Here is a 20572-nt window from a genome sequence, read left to right on the forward strand (position 1 = left end):
AGGTAAGAACGCAGTTCATCCACTGTGCTCCTCTCGCTGTGTTTACTTCCAATTTCCTGTGCAGTTTTCAATACAACACTGAACAATGAAAGCATTTAGCAATGATAATCAAACATATTTCCAACAGTACTGTACATTGTATCAACCTGAATGTTTAATATAATTAGAAATATTCTTCTTGTTAGAAGTCAGGAGGTTGGTGATTGCTGCGGCGTCGCCGGGTGGGTGGCTGCTGATGGATGTTGTTTTTATAGCTGGTGACGACCGTGAGTCACATAATTACAGTCTCTTCTAGTGAACACAGCCACTTTTTTTTTTCTTCTTCACAATCATTGAAGAACTATACATCCATCTTTACATATTTCCTGCTGCTTTTGCACATTCTGCCACCAGAAAAAGTGATTTTCATGAACACAGGAAGCAGTGAAGCCAATCAGAGAAGTTCATTTAATAGCTGATGTTTCTTCGTGGATCGCTCAGTTTAGACCACTCTGTTGATTATAGAGCCTAATTGGTCTATCTGGCACTCCACAACGTCTCCTTTCTGAAAGGAAAACACAGATTTGCACTTCATTAAAGTCTACATTTACATCACCCTTTAACTTCCATTCAAACACAAAGCACTTCTGTCAGCTCTGCCTTTAACTCTGGATAAGGCAAAAGGAAATCAACAGGCGTATGTGCACTCGCAGCGCTATGTTTAAACTTTAGTCAGAGTGATGCATGAAATCACCTTGAGGAAGACGGGTGGCTTTTTGAATACGCCCACGCCCGGAGGAGTGCCTGTCAGGAAGACGTCTCCTGGAGTTAATGTCACGAACCTGACAGGAAACCAAAAAACCGTGAGGAGCAGTAGGAACAAGCACAACAATCAACTCGACCTGGGTCGGCCGAGACTTTCCTTTTTGATGTCACACAAAGAGGAAAAAATGATGTGAAATTATCTTGTTGAAATTGTACATTCATCCTCCTGCAGACATGCAGACATATATACTAAGATAAAAATTCAGCCGTTTCAGACATAAATGAACTGTTACACCATGAGATGGAGACTTCATAAACTTATCTTCCACGCTAAGAATCTAGATGAGCTTGAATTGTTAACAGGAGAAAATGTTTGTTCAGATGCCAACTGGGAATGTGGATGAGTCCAACGTTTGTTTGGCTGTCACGCATTTTCTGCTTTCCAAAGGCCATCTGTAAACAACACTCGATGTATGACATCGTCATTCAGCCACAGCAAGGCGTATTGTCTCGATGACTCTGAGTGTTTCTACCTTCGGGTTAATGTGTCTCTTTATTGACCCAAAAGATAGAAGATGGAGTAAAAACATGGTCTGGGTTGCCACCATTAAAGAACAACACGGATGTAATCAGCAGCTATACGGATACTGAGGGGAAGCCTGAATCGTCATAAACAAAATATCTGAAGTGGAGAAGCTCCTCTTGGTCAGCAGGCTGAGAGGCTCAAGGCTACACCTGCTGGAGGAGTAATCTTCACTGACACGTAATTTCAGCAGCAAGTGTGAGACGCTGAGGTGATTTGTTCACTGTGTTACTTTCTGTGAGTTCTTCTCACATGACTTCATTTGCATAATTTCTTAAATAGAAACTCTGCGCTGTCAGCTCAAGTTACTGCAAAGGAACAAAGTTCTGGGGGTTTTATGCAAATGTGGGCTCAACCCCACACTGTCTCTGGGAGGTTCTCCGACACACACATTGTCTGTACAGGGAATAAGCAGTGACTGGACTCACTTTGACACCCATGCCACCAGCGCGGCGGTCTTAAAGATCATCTGACTGGTGTTGCTGCTCTGGACGGTGTCTCCGTTAACCACACATCGTATGTCCAGGTTGTGAGGATCTGGAAAACAAATGAAACATGTAACACGGCAGCTGATGTGAGGCTTTAAACCTACTACAACCTAATAACATTAAAGAATAAAGACAAAAACCTCAGAGCGTCTTCTGAAAGCCACCACAGGTATTCACATGGCTAACTTCCAAAAAGAAGTGAATAAACTTTTCTGAGCTAAAACATTGAAGTGTCACGGATGTCAAAATCACGGATCTTTCTCTGTCTCGACATGGCTGCCGGCGCTCTCCGTCTCACCTTTCACGGCGTCGCTGGTTACCAAGGCAGGGCCCAGAGGACAGAAGCTGTCAAACGTTTTTCCCAGAAGCCACTGCTTCCCGTTGCGCTTCATCTGCCAGTCACGCGCGCTGACGTCATTGGCCACGGTGAACCCGGCCACGTAGGAAAGAGCGTCCTCCTCCTGCATGATAAAATGAATGGAAAAATGAAGAGCCGAACAAGAGACGCCGCGTCGTGGCAGGTGATGCCGTGCACCGACCTTAATGTGTTTTCCTCTGCGTCCAATCACAAAGGCCAGCTCCACCTCCCAGTCCACCTCCTTCGGTCACACAAAAGATGAAGCCAGAACAGCATCAGGACGGGAACCTGGACTCTAAACCACTGTCATTTTCACCAAGCTTTGTTCACAAAATGAAAACCAGGCCACGTGCATTCACATAAAAAAATGTCGCGGGCTGCTGGTGGTCGTTATTGTCCTGCACTGAGAAGTCTGGAGGAGATCTCTCAGAACTAAGATGCATTACTTTTTGTGTCACGCTGACTTCAAATACAGGCTGCACGGTGAGGCGGTGGTTAGCGCCTCGCAGAGAGAATCCTGTTTCCAGTCCAGAGGAGTGAAATTGTCCATGGCTGCGATGTGAACGTCTGCCTCTGTTTTTGTGCTGTGATGGACCGGTGACCTGTCCAGGCTGGAGCTGGGATCGACTCCAGCCTCCATGAAACCCAAAGTGGATGAAATGATGCAGAAGATGGATGGTGAAAACTCACACTACTTGTTTCATCTGCTCTCCTTTTGCTCCTTTTTTTTTTCACTAACATGAGTTTTTGCATGTTGTCCTTGTTTGAATGCAAATAAGGACCTGACAGCAGGAACTTTAAGTCTTCACTTCTATTTAAAGATGTATTTATTTTGAGATTACTGGTTTGGGTTCAGCGCTCCAGGCCTCTCCGTTAAGCTGTTTGAGCAGAGCTGGTTCTCACTTGGCTCTCTGACGGCAGACAGATGTCGTCATACGGTCCTGTGATGGCGCTGGGGAACTTGTTGAATATGATGGGTTCTTTCGGAATCGGAGCGTTCTGCTCCAGGCAGTGGTCCCGGTAGTTCATACCAACACACACCACCTTCTCCGGGGCCAACACGGGAGGCAGCAGATGGATTTCTGCTCGGTTCACCACACACTGTCCCGACGCCAAGGCTCTGAGAGAGAGAGAGAGAGAGAGCAGCACAGGTGAAGCGAATGGTGGCGTTGGGTAGGATGAAAGCTTTCAAAGCATGAAGGGGAAGTGGGAGCAAAACCTTTTTAAAAAATGTTTCCAAATGTTTTGTTAGTTTAGGGAGATGACAGTTTAAAAACAAGCCGTTGAACTCGCAATAGGAGTGCTTGACTCCCTGCATGATTTCTGAAGATGAACAGGAATATGCTGCTGCTGAGTCATAAATGTCAACAACTGAGAAGATAATTCCACAGAATTACGGTATTTGCAAAACTGATAATTTGAAAAACGGGGTGTATGACTCGGCTTGTTGATGAAACTCAAGGTAGTTTATAAATTTAATGGTGAAGACGAGTAAGATGGTGGTTTCAGCAGAAGTGTGGCTGAGGAGGATGTTGACAGGTGAGCGTGAACACTGTTCCATCACAGTCCGCGTTTCTGTCAGAAAAGCCTCCGATACCTCCGTGCACATTCCAGACCCTTATCTCCCAGCTCCAGCAGCTCCTTCACTGAGGAGGGAGCCGAGGGGTCGAACGCCTTCAGATCCACCACGTTGAGCCCCTCGCCCAGCTCCACTCCCACTCTGACACTCTCGCTGTCCCCATGGCGGCGAAACTGCACCAGACGCATGGCTGCACCGCTCAGACCTCGCCTGTGTGCGCCCGCCGTTTGTCTCCGAGAGATTAAATTCCTGAAGATGCAGAAGGAGCGAAGAGGAAGCCTCATCTGTATGAGTAGGAAAAAAGAAATGAACAGGTGAGAGGAACTGGAAGCCGGATATTAAGTTTATTTCCTGAATGTATCAATAAACCAGTGGTTCAAAGCATTATTTTCCCCAGCTGACATTGTTTGAAATATGGAAAGAAATCAGACTGATCAAATGAGTGTGTCGGGGGAGGGAGGGAGCCGATATCTCCAGTGTCTGAATCCCTGCAGACTTCCAGTTCTGTGCATGTTTGCTTTCATGCAATGTTTACTCTGGGTGTCTGTGCTTCTGGGGTCAGTACTGAGGGATTACATGATCCACTGATGCCTCTCCATGTTCTCTCCTGCAGAATGAGCACACTTTTCAACAAAAATCTCATTTGCCAATCTGTTTCTTCTCATCTGTTAAAAATTACACAGCTGGATCTCTCTGTACTGCCAATTTGGCATGTTTAGTCTTTTTATGTTCCTGACTGATCACAATTTCATCACAGTTGCCTTATTTTGCAATATGTCTAAAAACACAACCCTCATAAAATATCCAGAAATCATCTGAAATGTACAAACTTACGAGGATATAAATCTGTAAACCCAGTTCTGTCACAAGTGAAGATTAAAGTTAAAGTTAAAGTACTTTATTAATCCCTAAAGAAAATTCAGGTATCCAGCAACACACAGCATGAAACATAACAGACAAATCAAAAGACAAAAACAATATGACAGTCCACAAGAGGATCATAGTCCACACCAAACTAACATCCTCACTTTGTAGATATTTAACAGAAAAAGTTTCTTTTCCCAAGCAGTCTGTCCTTATGTTGTTGCTACTCGAGGTAAGACATTGCATTAACAGAAATAGTTCCATTACTTGGACAAGTTGACATCCCTGAATGAGGGACACTGCTGTGAAGACATGGCATGAGTTAAATCCCTTTTTTCAACTATTACTCGGTGAAATCTCTGAATTGAGAGAAATGTTGCCTCAGCTCAAACAAGTTTGTTGAGAAGAGGCTTGTAAACACTGCAACACCTTACCAGTCACCTCACCAGGTTAACCTGTGGCTTGATAATATACCAGGGTTGTAAATCGGTCAGCATGGAGGCTGGTGCAGCTGCTGCCTACCTGCTGGAGATCTGTCCTGTGCAAAACACACTGACAACACCAGAGCAGCTCTAAACCCTGCAGCTTCTTATTGCCCTTTGAACCCTCACAACTACTCCCTCGCCCGTCGTTTCTCACCTCTCTGCTTTCAGCTCTGCACACAAGACGACAAGGACATCTACTTCCGGTCGCTGTTTGCAGCGTGTCGATTCATGCGCGTCAAAAAATAAAGAACTAGATTACAAGCCAAGAGTAGCCGACAGGCTTATTGCAGGAAATATTAAGTGCAGTGTTTGAAAAGAAATGATTTTTACGCTGTTTTTATCTTTTTCAGATTAGCTGAAGCTGCTCTGGAAACTACAATTCCCATCCTCCTCTGTGACGTTCAAGCGCTAACCCATATTGCAAATAATTGGCGAGTCTTTCCATTTCCCCATCAAAATAACCAAAAAAAAGTCACGTCACATAATTCTATGTCATTTTTAGATACAGGAACCTAATCATTCTAGATTTTGCCGTGATTATTGTGACACAACAGCACAGTTTAATGCTGGAGTGTCGCGTTTCCGAGCTGACTGTGTCCGTGAAGGCAGCACGGCAGTCAGTGGACGGGTCATGTGACCGCGCGGGGAGGTCAGCTGCCTCTTTCTCCTGAAGACAGCAGAGCAGCAGGACAAAATGTGCACCAGGTGAGGTCCACTGCCATTTAAATCTCTTTTTTATTTAAAATCGCCGTTATTTCAGCTCAGTTTTTACATTGCACCTCATGTATACAGGAAATGACAGACGATCCGTGCAGCTTCGTCTGCTTTGTTTAATCCTCTGCTGCTCACACATCTCCTGAAATGCATAAATGCATTCAGTCCTCCAGGATATTTGACTTTATGGATGATTTTTTTTTAAATCGACGCACTGAATATGTTACTTAATATCCGAAAGAGGAAATGTGATCCTGCTTGTTGCGTCTTGATGTTTTGTACATGTCTGGCATCAGTTTCCATTTAAGGAGGGCATGCAGCATTTTTTTTTCTTTATTGTATGTGTTTGCTTCGATTTCATTTTCATTATCACTGTTCTCTTTGTGTTACATGGGGCTAAAAGCCCTGAAACCGGTCTTTCCAGGTAACTCTTGAAATAGTCATTAGAAAAATGTAATCTGAGTGTAGGGGTGGTAAAGATGAAGGAGTTTTTCTGGTTCCACCTCATCTTCTGCCAACAAACAGAGCATGATGAAGTCTGAAGGTTTCCTCCATGCGTTTGATCTCAAAGGTCTGAATTTCTTGACACTTTGACCCACTCTTTTATCTCTCACTGAGGAGTGTTGTTGCGTCACTCGACGATATCCTGACTGAACCTTGTGAGGAAGTGCTGACTTGCAGTGTGTTTTTGTGCAGTGTCCAGCCCATCGAGTGCACCACCGACATAAGGAACCAAAAGTGAGTGTCAGCATAAACACTGTGCTTCTGTGTCAGTTTACTGACATATTATTTTTAAAAGCCACTGCAGTGTGACCTGATGGTTTTTTTTTGCTGTCTCTCCAGTTTCGATGGCGTCGTCCTGGTGACCCAGAGCCATGACACCTTGCCCCCGGAGCTGGAGTTCCTGAAAGCCCCGCTGCAGGACTACAGCTCTGTACGTGTCTATTTACCCTTCTCAGCTTGATTTGTCTCTGTCGTGCACTGATCACACTCAGACGTTAGAGATCAGTGTTACATCCTTTGTGGTGAACGTTGTGAGACGACCTGAAGCCTTCATCCTGGAACAAGCAGTGACTGTCAGGATGAGAACCTGACGGCCATACCAGATGGTGATGTAGCATGAAATCTGTTTTTCTTCTGTGCTTCTACATTAATTGTAGGTGGACAGTGGTCTCGGGGAGGAAGTGGTGGTCCTCAAGGTCCCCGGTCTCCCTGGCAACCGGCTGGTGTTTGCCTCCACCGGCCCAGTAAACCGTGACTACGACGACGTCCGTCGTTTCAGCGATGCAGCGGAGAAGGGCATCAAGCGGTCAGCTGATGTTCGCTTACTGATTTGCATCCTTTCCTTCTTGCTTTAGCCTCACTCATTTCTTATTTCAGGGCTTTGAAAGCCGGCATGAAGCGCCCCCTGCTGGTGTGCCCTCCGCACAAGGACTACAACAGCAACACACTGGTTGCTGCGCTCGGAGCCCTGCATGCTCTCTACATGGTGAGGACGCCAACATGGAAAAATAAATGCTTTTGGCCATGTGGCCACAGAATATAACGATAACTGGGGTCCTGCTGGTGGCTGTCTATCATGATATGGATTATTTTCTGTCTTGCTGATACACGCCATGCGGTTGTGCAGAACAGCAACAGATCACACACCGCTCATAGAGACTAATATACTGCCAATATCCTGGATGATCCGAGTGAAAGTAGATCTAAAAACTGTGACCTGATCTCCACAGACTAACTGTGAAACACATTTTACAACAGTTGTATACTTTCAGAGAGATTTTAAGAGTGACAAAAGGTTCTTTGTTGAAGGACTTTTTTTTTTTACATTTTTATCCATATTACATACAAAAATCTGGATAATCCAAGTATTTCTTTCTCAAATCTGTCTCTCACATGCCTCTAATGGACGCACTGTTACTCACAAACATTAAAACTCTGTTCCTCATTTTTTCTTTTCCTCCAAAAGCCCATTGAAGTGAGAGAAGGGAACGTGAAACCCAACGACTTCAAGGCGTGTGTTCTGGGCCTGTGGACAGTGCAGGAGGCTGAGGGAGCGAAGCTGGTGGAGCTGGCGAACGCTCTGGAGAGTGGCCGGTGGGTCAGATACGTTCACCGTGTTCCCTGGCTGGAGTTCTGGGTTTGTGTTGTTCGCCCAGCCACCCTCTGAGCTTGTTGGTGCTCCGCAGACTGGCGTACCGGGACATCGGCGGCTCCGACCCTGAGCGGATGGCTGCGCCTCGCGTGGCTGATTATGTTCAGGAGCTGTTCAGGGACAGCCCTGTGACGGTAACAGAACGCACATTATGACGCTCTGTCCATGGTAGTTGGTTTCTCTGTTTTTTGTTGCTGTAGCATTTTAGTTGAAAATAAATCTGTTTTTATTCCCTCCCAGGTGGAAGTGGTGAGTGACCTGAAGACCTTGGAGAAAGAGTATCCATGTCTGGCCGCAGTCAACCGCTGTGCCAGCAGTAAGACAGCTTGACTATTTGATTTTTGTCTTTCTATCAATCATTAACTCGGGCCTTGACACAGATTTACTTTATAACGGCTTTACAGTGAGTAACACTCTCAGTAACACTTTCTTCTTGTAGGTGTTCCTCGCCATCAGGCTCGAGTCATCAAGCTGCAGTACTGTGGAGAGGGTCCCATCCAGAAGACCCTCATGTTGGTGGGAAAGGTGTGTGAGAGATGGCAGATGAGACCAGGTTTCACTGGTGGTTAAGGTCTTCGCCCTGACGGCTCCAGCGTCTGCTTTGAAGCAGTTATTGACACAAATGTTGAGGATACAGAAAAAAATGAGAGATAACAGTGGCAATAATTCAGAGGAGGAGACGTTATCAATAGATTTAGATAATAAATATAAGTCAGTTTCCATCGTCGAATTGAATTCACAGTTCTCCCCTGCAAACACAAGGAGGCGCCACAAAGCAATCAGTTCACTTGCCAGACTCTGAGGTTTATTTTCTTCATTTGTTCCAAGGGCCGCATACGGCCTGGAGGCCAGAGGTTCGCAGATTACGGCGCTGCAGCCATATTCAAACTATTCCTCCAGTGATGTGCTATTAAATATGGCAGAACACACGCAGAAACCCTCAAATTTTAAATGTTTGTGTGACTTTAGAGATGAACTTCCTTATGATAACAATGCCACACACTTCTTCCAATAGTCAACAGTTCCATATTACATAAGTATTATTTTGTGTTTCAGTTCCTCTTTAATCAGAATGTTCAACCTCTTCCAATCAGTCGTATACACACGTCAGAATCATCATTGACAAGTACAGTGTCGCCTGTCAGTGTGATTTGCTCAGCTTCTTTGTTTATTCTTTGCATGAGTGGTTGTACGGGTTTCCCGCCGTGCTCCGCAAACATGCTTGTTTGGTTAACTGTTGGCTGTAAATTGGCAGCCAGCTGGATGTGTGTGTGCCTGCTGTTTGCCCCGGGTCGGCTGTGATCGACAAGTTCAGAAAATAAATACATAAACGGATGTGTAAATATAGAGATTAAGTAGGTAACATCATTGACTCTGGTGTCACTGTGATGAAAAAATGCTCTTTTTTATTTTCAGGTAAATGGTGATAAATTTAGACAATATTAGAGAGTACAGTATGTGTGTGTCTGTCCTCTGAGCTGGGTCTCTTCCTGTGGAAGTTGATATTGACTGTGACTGGATAAGAAAGACTTGGGTGCATCCTTTGTGTGTGTGGCGAGCTACTTGAACAGCCGAGTCTGCCCGTTGTTTTGTTTGCAGGGCATCACCTACGACACAGGCGGAGCAGACATCAAGGCCGGGGGCATTATGGCCGGGATGCACCGGGACAAGTGTGGAGCTGCTGCTGTGGCTGGATTCTTCCAGGTGGGAAAACCTCCACCCTCCTCCCCACACTTCAGTGATACATTATCAGCACTGAAGACTCAGCTCCTTTAACTGCCGAGTCAGTGAAAAGATGATTAGAAACAAAGACATCTTCTCTCAAGCCCACAAAATTTTAATCTATTCTGAAGCTCCTTGAATGTAAATTGTCCCCAAATATTTAAGTTTGAACTCCTCCTCTCGCACTCCCTCTTTAGATTTTGGCCAAACTGAAACCAAGACATCTGAAGGTCATGGGTGCGATGGCCATGGTGAGGAACAGTGTGGGCGCAGGTCAGTGTGTTTCCAATCCTTCTCCTCAGAGTGTGATCATTGTTTTTGACCCTACTCTCAGTCATCTGTGTGATTGTGTGTGTGTGTTTACTCAGATTGCTACGTGGCTGATGAACTCGTGGTGTCCCGCGCCGGCCGCAGAGTGAGAGTGGGAAACACCGACGCTGAGGGACGTATGGTCATGGTGGACCTGCTCTGTGAGATGAAGGAGAAGGTGAAAATCCGCTCTTCGTCACACACACTCCCCATGCCCCTCCTCTTTCAGTGAGACTGTACCGTTTGTCTCTGCAGGCTGTCCGTGAGGTTTCTCCTCAGCTGTTCACTATCGCCACGCTGACTGGTCATGCCATCAGGGCCATGGGACCCAACTACTCTGTGAGTATAAGAGAGACACACACACACGCACACACACACACACACACACCACCTAGAACTGCAGAAATCACTGTTTATACTGAGCTCGCTCTGGGATTTGTCCTCTTAGATCATCATGGACAACGGACCGGCTCATCGCAGCGGTAATGCTGCTCAGTGGCAGAAAGGTAAGAAAATACAAAGACATTTGAATGCAAAACTGTTTACTTGTAGACTATAGGTCCAATTTACTTAATTGATTTGGTTTTATTCGTCTTAAAAACCACAAATGAATCCCTTCATCAACAGCTGAGTTTAATGTAAATCAGTGTTTTGATTAAAACATTATCAGATGACATCAGTGTGTTGTTTTTGTTTTTACTTCTTAATTTCTTTTGTATGATTTGCTGAAAATTGATTGTTGTGTAAATTTAAACTCAATGCTGTTGCAGATGAAACAAAGCAACCATTTATCTACATCAGTATATAGGGAGAAAAAAACAAACCATCAACTTGGGAAATCCTCAATAAGTGGTCCTCAGTTAATTTATTGAAATTATACACAGATTTGCTTTCGTCTGTTAATTAGATGATGAATTTACTGATCATCAGTGTTTTTATTCTGACTTTATTGTCTGATATCTAATAGCACATTGCTAAAAGATCTAATTAATTAATGTATTCCTGTTATGTTCATGAATGTGGTTTTAAAAACATAAAGAGCCACTCTGTCAGTGACTGGGATTTTGAACAGCATCTGTATTTAGCTGACAGTTGAACATTTTTACATCCATTGAGTGAATAAGACCGCTGTGTTCTGTAGCAGCCTTTAAGTTGCATCATGGTTGAGACTCTGATGTTGCTGTTGTAATGGGGAGTGGTTTTGATGATACGTGTTTTCAAAGCTGAGCAGGTGAAATCCAGAGTGAGCAGCGTCATTTAAGTTTTTGGATTTTTATTTTGATTTAATGACTGGTGAGAATTCTAACTTCTCTGTGGACTGTCAGGCCACTTTGCTTTTGTTTCTGCTGTCTACCATATGAGGAGTTTTTCTCTTCTAACGTGCCATTTCCGTCTCTTGTGCAGCCGGAGAGGTGCTGGGCGACGTGTTCGAGGTGTCCACCATCCGTCGCGAGGACTACGAGTTCCACAAGGGCAAGTCTGAGTATGAGGACATTTTGCAGTGCAACAACCTTCCGTCCTCCGCCACACCTCGAGGACATCAGACCCCTGCAGCCTTCCTCATCATGACCTCCGGGCTCGACAAGGTGCTCACACATCTCCACAAGTCATTGTGCCGAATGAAGTGCAGCGGTTCATCAGTACCTTTTGTTTTCCGCCGCAGCACGGTGTGGATTCTGGCACGCCTCTGCCGTACTCCCACATCGACATTGCCGGCTCCAGCGGTCCTTTTCCTGGTGTCCCAACAGGAGCCCCCATCCTCGCCATGGCAACCAACTACAACCTGTTCGATGGCTTCTAAACAGATCATACTGAACGTCTACAACCTCTGCACTTCAAGCTGATAACCGTCCAAAAAATTAATGAGATGCCTGCCACAACACATAATGCAATTTTTTTCTAACATTTTTCAATACTGTGTCTCTGTAGGACTGCTCATCTTACACTTTTCTATGAACTGTTAACTTTTTTTCACATCTGAATCAAGACAGTTGAGTCTCTTTTGTCTAAATCAGTCTGCCTCAGGGGATTAAATGGCCATTTGAAAATACAATTCTTTTATATTGGTGTCTGTGTGTATGTGTGTGTGTGTGTGTGTGTGTGAGTAGAGACCAAGTTGCAAGTTGATCAATCAAAGCCGTCATGTGACTTGCATATAAGTAGCTGGTGGGGGCTACAAGTAATCTTACTCAGTTATTTCAACCGCCTTGAATACTTTTGGAGTAAGACTCAAATAATATTAACTAGACTGACAAAAACAGGTGGTCTACAAAGGTAATCAGAGGAAAAAAAGTAAGGGCAAAAAGGAAAGTTAGGTGGATGTTGACTAAGTTTTACTACTTTAATGAATAAATACTGTTTGCATTTCTCCACATGCTCATAATGCATATGGGGTCTTGTTATCTTCACTAAAGCCAACATGACACAGTTTGGTTATCAGTTACTCGAACTACCTGCTGGACATAGTTCATTTGTTACCCCTGCCAAGGAGGTTCTGTTATAGCAACATAACTCAAAAATGTACATTCAAATTATGTTGACATTTTTAGGACACGTGCGAAATTAGACTAGGAACATGTGATTCGATTTTGGGAATGATCAGGATGAAATGGGGCGTGCTTTTCTAGTTAGTTTTAATCAAAATATAGTTTGTTGTATTCTGTAATGATGTATAGCAAGTATAAACTCTGGGTTTACACAGAGTTCAGTAGACTGATGCCACTTCAACTTACAGGACTTAAAGTTGCCAGTTTTTCACAACAAAAAATGCATAATGAGTCACTTTTTATTGTATACCTGAAATCAAAAAAGGCAGGTTTGCCAGTACATCACAGTGCAATCAGAAAAGACAGACTCATACAGGTTAGTCAGTGTCACCAAGAGAAAACATGCACAGACTGAGAACATGCAGATTCTGCACTGAAGAGCTTCAGGGAGGTGCACATGGTGCAGTTTGGGAGTCAGGGGGAATGCTTTTTCCCAGTGGAATGTTTTCCTCCCTGGTGTGGATCAAGCGACCTCGCCAACATGGCGGATCCCAGTATCCACGTTTACCTCCTGGAAGTCGTCATCATGCCGGCGGAAGTGACGCAATGGCGCCGAATTTTTTTATAAACAGACGCTAGCGCGCGCTTTCAGCTCATATCTCTCTGCTGCAGTGAAGTTGACGTCGTGCGTCCAGCTCGCTGACATCCCATCACAAAAAGCCTGAAGTTTCCGAGCAGCTGAGTTCTACCTCCACGGAGCGACGCTCAAAGTCTTCTTCACCGCACGGACGCTGAAAAAAAAATATCCCACAACAGTCATCATGTTTGAGGCTCGCCTGGTACAGGGTTCCATCCTGAAGAAGGTGCTGGAGGCGCTGAAGGACCTGATCACGGAGGCCTGCTGGGATGTCAGCTCGTCGGGCATCTCGCTGCAGAGCATGGACTCTTCCCACGTCTCGCTGGTGCAGCTCACCCTGCGGCACGACGGCTTCGACTCGTACCGCTGCGACAGGAACCTGGCCATGGGAGTCAACCTCAGCAGGTGCAGTAATGCTTCACAAACTCACACACAGAGAAAAGAACGACTTTTTTCGCTCACAGTTAGTGTGTCGTGAAGTTGCCGAGAAAAGAACGCGGGCATCTGCTGTTTTATTACTCTGACTGATGCTGACAAAGAGGGAGGCCATCTTGGGAGAATTGTCCGGGCATGTCTCTGTCCCGGACACAGCGCAGTTTCCCTCCCCTCCGGGTTTCTGACATGCTTCACTCTGCACTTAACCCAAATGCTCGTAATATGCTTAATTTAAAGCAGTCATGTTGCATAGAACGAAGCAATGCAGTTTTATGTTGTAAACTTTTGGCGCTGTCCGCAACGCAGTTACGTGTTGACGTCATTTGAGCGCCAAATCCACTGGTGGAGAGTTGGCGGGAAATGTTAAACCCGGGAACTTACACTTCCGGATATTACTCTTTGTCATGAAACGCCACACCGGTTCACTAAAAGAAACTGTAATTCTTGTTAAAGAGCACACTGACCGAGTGTTAACATCGAGCTGCAGTTCATGGAGTTTATAAAACAAACCGGTTTAGAAGAATACATTTTTAGACAATGATGTGGAGTTGTTTTATTAAAACGTGTCAAAGCTATTTCTTTACATTTTGGTTTGATGGAAATGGTTGATAATTTTTTTTTCTACATAAATAAAGCTTTATTCTAATTAACTTTTTTCACTCCAGTGTTTAACATCGTCTCTGTTTACTGAGGTTTATACTATACTGTAGTGTAGCAATGATTTGTTTATTGCTGGGATTAAGATTTATGTTCACTTTTTGAACTCTTGTCTAGGCTCTTTGAGCGTGGATTGTAATTTTTGTTTCCTCTCATCCAGCATGTCAAAAATCCTGAAATGTGCTGGAAACGAGGACATCATCACTCTCAGAGCAGAGGACAATGCCGACACACTCGCTCTTGTGTTTGAGACCCTCAGTAAGTTTTTCAGCCATTGAGTCAAATCAACTTTTCAAATTGTGTCCCATTAAACTGTTTCTAAGTGTTCACTGTCCTTTACTTTTCCTCTGTGTAGATCAGGAGAAAGTGTCGGATTATGAGATGAAGCTGATGGATCTGGATGTGGAGCAGCTCGGCATTCCAGTAAGTCATTTGTTTGCATGTCCTACATAATACGCTCTGCTGCCTGAGCACACTGTTCCTGACGTTATCTTTGTTCATCTTTGCAGGAGCAGGAGTACAGCTGTGTGGTGAAGATGCCCTCTTTGGAGTTTGCTCGCATCTGCCGCGACCTGTCCCAGATCGGCGACGCCGTCATGATCTCCTGCGCAAAGGATGGAGTCAAGTTCTCGGCCTCCGGAGAGCTGGGCACCGGCAACATCAAGCTGTCCCAGACAAGCAACGTGGACAAAGAGGATGAAGCTGTGAGTATGAGTCAAAGTCAGTGTAACGTGAGATCAGTCCCTTTAGCCCCATCAGCATATTCTGTTTTCCACAGTTAAGTCAACAGCAGCTCTGAGTTGTGTGGTTTTACTTTGGTGGACAGCACAAGCCTCATTCTCATCCGTGTTTGTTTTCAGGTCACTATTGAGATGAACGAGCCTGTCCAGCTCATCTTTGCCCTCAACTACCTGAACTTCTTCACTAAGGCCACGCCGCTGTCCAAGACGGTCACCCTCAGCATGTCTGCTGACATCCCCCTCGGTACGGGCCTCGGCTGTTTCTTCAGTGGCTATTTTTATGGTGTTTGTGTCAAGTCTTTTTTGCTCATACTTTGACCTCTTTCTTTCCACAGTGGTTGAGTACAAGATTGCTGATATGGGACACGTCAAATACTACTTGGCACCGAAGATTGATGAGGAGGCTTCCTAGATTGTTAATATAAGGTAGAAAGAGGGAGAACGGAGAAAAGCGGTCGACCAGGACTCGTCCTGAGTGAGTCAGGGGGCAGAAGAAATCTTGTGATGGTCAGTTTGCTTTAGGCTGAGGTTTCTGATCCACTCCTGTGTTCATGGCTGCATTGATCATCTGTGTGCGGCGCTTCCTACACATGGGTTCATCGTGCACTCACTCAAGACTTGGAGTCTCCGTCTCCATTTTTTCCTGTTTGGAGGAGAAGCTTATTTCAAAATTCCCATACGCTCTTTTGTAGATAAACACACTTGTAAATACTTTCTGTGGATTCTCACTGTCGGTTGATCCCAAATGTTTGTTTTTTTATTCATCAATTCAGTCAAAATAAATGATCCCAGTTGTTTCCAAATGCCGTTTTTGTCGTTTTTCTACCTGTTTCAGCTGAAGCATTTCAGCAACTTTTCAGTCCCTGCAAGAGATCATGAGGATCAGTTAAATGTAGTCAGCTTTGTTCAAATGTCTTGTTTCAATGGTAAAACTCAGACCGAGAACATTAAAATTGTGAACAAGACAAATTGTGTCTTGATCTTTATTTATTGAAAAGTTTCCAATCATCCTTATTTATATTTGTCATTAGGTCTTGAAAACAAAGAAATCTTTGCTCAGGACAGGATGAAATATAATTCACTGGTTTAGTTGAAACTTTTCAGGCTGAGTTTTTTTTTTTTTTTTGACAGCTAACCAGGAAAGTTTTTTAATATTGTCTCTTGTGGTTCTACTGGTTTTATTCTACAACTGTAGTATGTGTGTTATGTGTACTGTAGTTGTAGTTCAATAACATGACAACCTGCTAAATCTTGGAGACTGGAGAGTCAGTGGGTCCAAAATCAGCTGGAAGATGGAGCCTGGCTGCAATAGCATTGAAAGGAAGTCATAAATACACTGAGCATAAACTAAACATTTACAAAAACAATACAAATGAATAAAACATTTCCATATAATACCAAGCCTGCAGCTCAGTGGGAACTTACTTTATTGTCGGATTATAACTGATAATTAATATAACGTACACTTTCAAATATCACGTAATGCCTGTCACTGCTTGAAAATTAATTTATATATGACCGACTGGTCAACCCAGCGCGGCCTGATATTACTCATATTGACACTGCCAATTCAACATGCTGTTAAAATGTTTCGATTTTACTGAACAGCTTGTCAGATTACAAACACTAGCATGAGATTAGTGATGCAGCAGTAAGAGACACCTGGTTATAAATTAGCAGCAGCAGCAAAGCCAAACTAAGAGGCTGATTTGTGAATGTATACATGAGGAAAACTTAAAACGCCGGGGCAGAGAGGATTTTAGACCGCCCTTTTTCACTCACACAGTCCAAAAACTTGTATATGAGGTCAAGTGGTGACCTTAAATTACTCCTCCATTTATAGTAATTGTTTTCATGTCAATATGACCTCCTGTTTTTTAAGATTAATGTTTTAATCTTTTTAATCTAATTCTGTTTTCACAATGTAGGTTTATTGTAAAGCTATGAAGAGTTCTTGTTTCTCTTGAGAAAGATTGATAGATGCATGTGATGTAGTAACCCGGAGTCACCACAAGATGGTGCACTTTTACCATCTTACTATAATTCAGATTTTTAATTACTTCCACCTGTGCGCGCACGTGTGAAGCGATAGATCTTTTTACATGTCAATACATTGAGGCATTTCTTTTTTTTTATTTCGTGTGTGTTTTTTAAAAAAAGTAAATATTGAAAGTAATCAGTTTGAAGCTGTGTGCTCGCGGCTTGGCTGAATTTTGGGGGATTTGGACGCCTCGCGCCGTTCCAGAGAAGTTACGTCACTGTGGAGTCATGGATGATTGATGCTGTCACAACAGGTCAGTGTGTGTGTGTGTGTGTGTGTGTGTGTGTGTGTGTGTGTGTGTGTGTGTGTGTGTGTGTGTGTGTGTGTGTGTGTTGCCGTGCAGTGCAGTCGGAGGTACAGGGTCAGACCGGTTTAATCCTCACAGAGCTGTAATCTGACGGGCAGACGCATCTGGCCTCAGTCTGACTCTCCTGACTGCTTTACACAGATCAGTCTGTAACATGACGAGGCTGAAAACTGTCCGCCGCCGCTCCTCTGAGGAGCAGAGCTTCAGGGAGGTGCAGATGGAGCAGTTTAGGAGTCAGGGCCAGAGGGAAAATGCTTTTTCCCAGAAGCATGTTCTCCTCTTTTTCCCTCTAGGGTCCTTGTCTCCATGGATCCACGGTGTCAGGAGTCTGTACTTATCAAAAATGAAAAGAGAAACAGTTTTGTTTGAGTAAATCGGAGGCCATGAGGCTGCATGTTAGTGCCAAATTAGATAGAACACAGGGAAAGAAAACACTGTGTTAATTCAAGTCTAATGCACTTCATCTGATACCCCATCAGCCCCGAAAATGACACTATTATCAGAAGTTAATTCTGCAAGTAAAAACTATGCATATGTTAGAATCATTATGTGTGAATTCAAATCTTTCAAACATGCCTTGATCACTTTGATAATTTCATCATCTGGCATAAAATGAGAATTAGGAATCTAAATTGTTGGAATATGCCGTGTCAGGTTTGATAGGAACACGAGTTATGAGATATAAATGTGATGGATTTACTGAACGGGTCATTTTCAGCAGACATTAGTGCAGTCAAGGGGAAGTCTGCTGACACTGCAGTTGTCCAGATGAGGAGGAAGAGCCAGCAGAGATCATCAGTGAAAGGGCTGCAGCTCACAGAGCGCTGGATTGAAGTGGAGTCAGAGAAAGCTGACCAGAAGAATGCACAGCAGCCATGAAAATGTGCTCAAGGTGCGTGGAAGACTGCAGATTGGAGCAGGGTTTTGGACAAAGCTGAATGAAGAAGTTGGGGGAGCTTTTGAAAGGGTGGTCCGAGGCTGGTGTCAGAGCATGAAGAGCAGCGGCACACAGACGGGTCCTGGAAGTGGACCACAGTGAGACTGAAAGCTTTCAGTCCTGCAAAATTCTCTTTTCACAAGAAAGGTTTTTTTTTTTTTCTTATTTGGAAAGCCATCTTCCAGAATCCCGCTGTCTAAGCTACAAGCTGACGGTGAGATGTCCACACTCAGAGAAGGTTTAACTTGTCATCTGCTGCTGCTGCTTCATGTGACCCAAACACCAACCCCAGGGTTAAGGTGGATTGAGGTGGATTCGCTCTGCCAACTGAGCCACAGCCGCTCCATTACTTTCCGCTGGTCCACAGCGCCAACACTCCTCACAGCTGCTTTTCTGACTGCGCTATCACTGACCTTCATCCTCAGAGCTGCTGTCGTGACCTCGACCCTGTAAGCAGTCTCCAGGCGGATGTCAAGAGGAGGATAACGCAGGTTTGACCTACAGATGCTCTCTCACCAGTCGCAGCCTCGGTAACGTCTCAGCAGTGATGCTGGTTGCCTCCATGCTGCGTTCAGTGCAGGAATTCATACACCAGAAGATCCCACTGATCCAAAAATGCAGTAATGATCTCAGAAAACCGTTTATTTCCCTTTTCTAAGTTTGTAAAAAAGGTGGAGTAGGAGTAGAGACCACTTTGACTCGATGTCAGGCTGTTGTGTCTCTGCATGGTTCACCACAATCAGTCCTGAGCCTCCTGTTTGTTAAATAAATTAACTTATATTTTAAATTTATTTTATTTCTTCAGAATTAAAACATATTTCAATGCAACAGCAGAATGACGTGTTTGGTGACATTAAGTCACTCGCATGCACTCGCATTTGTTCATCCCACAAATGCATTTTCTTTACACACGTGTCAACTGTTAAAGCACATTTTCCTGCTTTTTATATCATTTTAAGTTAAATTTCTACCATTTGTGTCTGTGGACATTATGGTCTGCGTTATCTTGAAACATGAAAATTAACCAGGGGGCACATGCCACTTTAGCTAATTAACATGCTCACTCTTATTTCTTTGATCTGCTCAGAAAAATTGAAACGTTAAAAGGATCATTCAACATTTTATGGAGGTTTACACTGCCAGATAGTTGCCTGGCAACAAACTGAGGTGACTTTCCCCGTCACTGTTTGTTTTAATCTTCAGATTTTCTTGTCAGTATTAAATAAATATGTGTTAATTGGTGAGCTTTGGAAGTGCTGATGGCTTGTTTTGTTGCCTCCAGTCCAGAGAGAGCCAGGCTTTGTACTGAATAAGGCTTTATATCCGGTCACTTCTTACTTCACTGTCGCCCACCGACTTTCCCCATTAAAGCATTTTATTTCTCATAAAGAGGCACCTTGTAGGGCTCAGTTCCACAGTAGTGTTGCCTCACAGACATAATGCTGAGTTATTAGTGTGGAGAACCTTCACAGCTCAGGATCTGAACTCATGCAGGCCAATGAATGAACTGCCTGATATTCAGGAGACATTTTTCCTGCCGTCACTGGAAACTCGGACTGTGCTCGTACCTGTCGCGTTGGCCGGGGACGAGACAGAGCAGATTATAAAATCACAGTAGATTGCCTGTCGCTGTAATCTCAGCCCCCTCCCTTAACTCGCAATTCATCAGCTGAAAGGGCTGAGCTTGCACCCTGCAGAGAGATAAGCGGATTTCCTTTTTTATGAATTTATTTATGTTCGATGTATTTGATAAATGCACTTATATTACCTGTGTATCTGAATGTGTTGTAGAAATCCACCGCGGCTTTCACCAACCTTTCACTCCGGGCTGACATGTTGCTGAGGTGTAAGACTTTTGTTTTATTTTGTACAGCACAACAAGCTTGCGCTAGTTTACCAGATGGAGCCACTGCTCCAGATAAGGAAAGAAGTGTTTGTCTCCGGCGCAGAAAAGAAGAGGCACTGTCATCTTAAGAAGTGACTGATAATACGAAGTGACAGTGAAGCCATTTAAGCTGCCTCAATATTTAATTAAGTGCTGCCATCCAGGTTAAGATTAATTATGTCCTGGAGCAGAGCAGTGACGCTTCGACCTGATTGGGGTTTTCCACTTCTGAATTGCAGAATCAGTCGTGCTTCATAATGCTGTCAGAGCTGCAGCTCTGAGTTAATGGCTTGAGCTGATTTGAGCTGAAATTGGGCCAGTTAGACGATGGATCTTTGAGTCAGAGCTGCGTGCATGGACAGCTGAAGAGGATGTAGTTCCCTTAAACTGTCCAAGGGATATTCATCAGATTGTACGTTTATGGTTGCAGGTGATTCTGATATTAG

The 20572-nt window shown here is 44.1% G+C and overlaps 3 protein-coding genes across 6 annotated transcripts; 2 read left to right on the forward strand and 1 right to left on the reverse strand.

The window, feature by feature from the left end:
* Nucleotides 1-242: 242 nt before the first annotated feature.
* LOC115398663 (fumarylacetoacetate hydrolase domain-containing protein 2-like) lies at nt 243-5306 on the reverse strand. Of its 3 annotated transcripts, none has more exons than XM_030105557.1 (8): nt 5256-5306; nt 3771-4036; nt 3077-3293; nt 2355-2414; nt 2114-2276; nt 1756-1864; nt 734-821; nt 243-544 (listed from the first exon to the last, which is right to left on the reverse strand). In XM_030105557.1, the coding sequence occupies exons 2-8, from the start codon at nt 4034-4036 to the stop codon at nt 482-484; spliced, it is 966 nt and encodes a 321-aa protein (XP_029961417.1). In that variant the 5' UTR covers nt 5256-5306; the 3' UTR covers nt 243-481. The 3 variants fall into 3 exon arrangements, with proteins under 3 accessions (XP_029961417.1, XP_029961416.1, XP_029961419.1); XM_030105556.1 differs by lacking the exon at nt 5256-5306 and adding an exon at nt 5139-5255; XM_030105559.1 differs by lacking the exon at nt 5256-5306 and adding an exon at nt 5051-5120.
* A 422-nt stretch (nt 5307-5728) lies between these two features.
* Nucleotides 5729-12074, forward strand: LOC115398657 (putative aminopeptidase W07G4.4). Its single transcript, XM_030105538.1, has 16 exons — nt 5729-5806; nt 6512-6553; nt 6659-6749; nt 6976-7124; nt 7196-7304; nt 7785-7912; nt 8005-8104; nt 8211-8286; nt 8410-8495; nt 9570-9674; nt 9890-9965; nt 10061-10179; nt 10257-10340; nt 10450-10507; nt 11406-11587; nt 11665-12074. Exons 1-16 carry the CDS (start codon nt 5796-5798, stop codon nt 11800-11802), a joined length of 1554 nt encoding a protein of 517 aa, XP_029961398.1. The 5' UTR covers nt 5729-5795; the 3' UTR covers nt 11803-12074.
* A 1047-nt stretch (nt 12075-13121) lies between these two features.
* Nucleotides 13122-19534, forward strand: pcna (proliferating cell nuclear antigen). Of its 2 annotated transcripts, XM_030105485.1 has the most exons (7): nt 13122-13529; nt 14377-14474; nt 14572-14639; nt 14726-14920; nt 15077-15200; nt 15292-15382; nt 19524-19534. In XM_030105485.1, exons 1-6 carry the CDS (start codon nt 13309-13311, stop codon nt 15366-15368), a joined length of 783 nt encoding a protein of 260 aa, XP_029961345.1. In that variant the 5' UTR covers nt 13122-13308; the 3' UTR covers nt 15369-15382; nt 19524-19534. The 2 variants fall into 2 exon arrangements, with proteins under 2 accessions (XP_029961345.1, XP_029961344.1); XM_030105484.1 differs by lacking the exon at nt 19524-19534 and having other exon boundaries at nt 13123-13529; nt 15292-15790.
* Nucleotides 19535-20572: the final 1038 nt, after the last annotated feature.

This window comes from Salarias fasciatus, chromosome 12 (assembly GCF_902148845.1).
Source record: "Salarias fasciatus chromosome 12, fSalaFa1.1, whole genome shotgun sequence".
Classification (NCBI taxonomy): Eukaryota; Metazoa; Chordata; class Actinopteri; order Blenniiformes; family Blenniidae; genus Salarias; species Salarias fasciatus.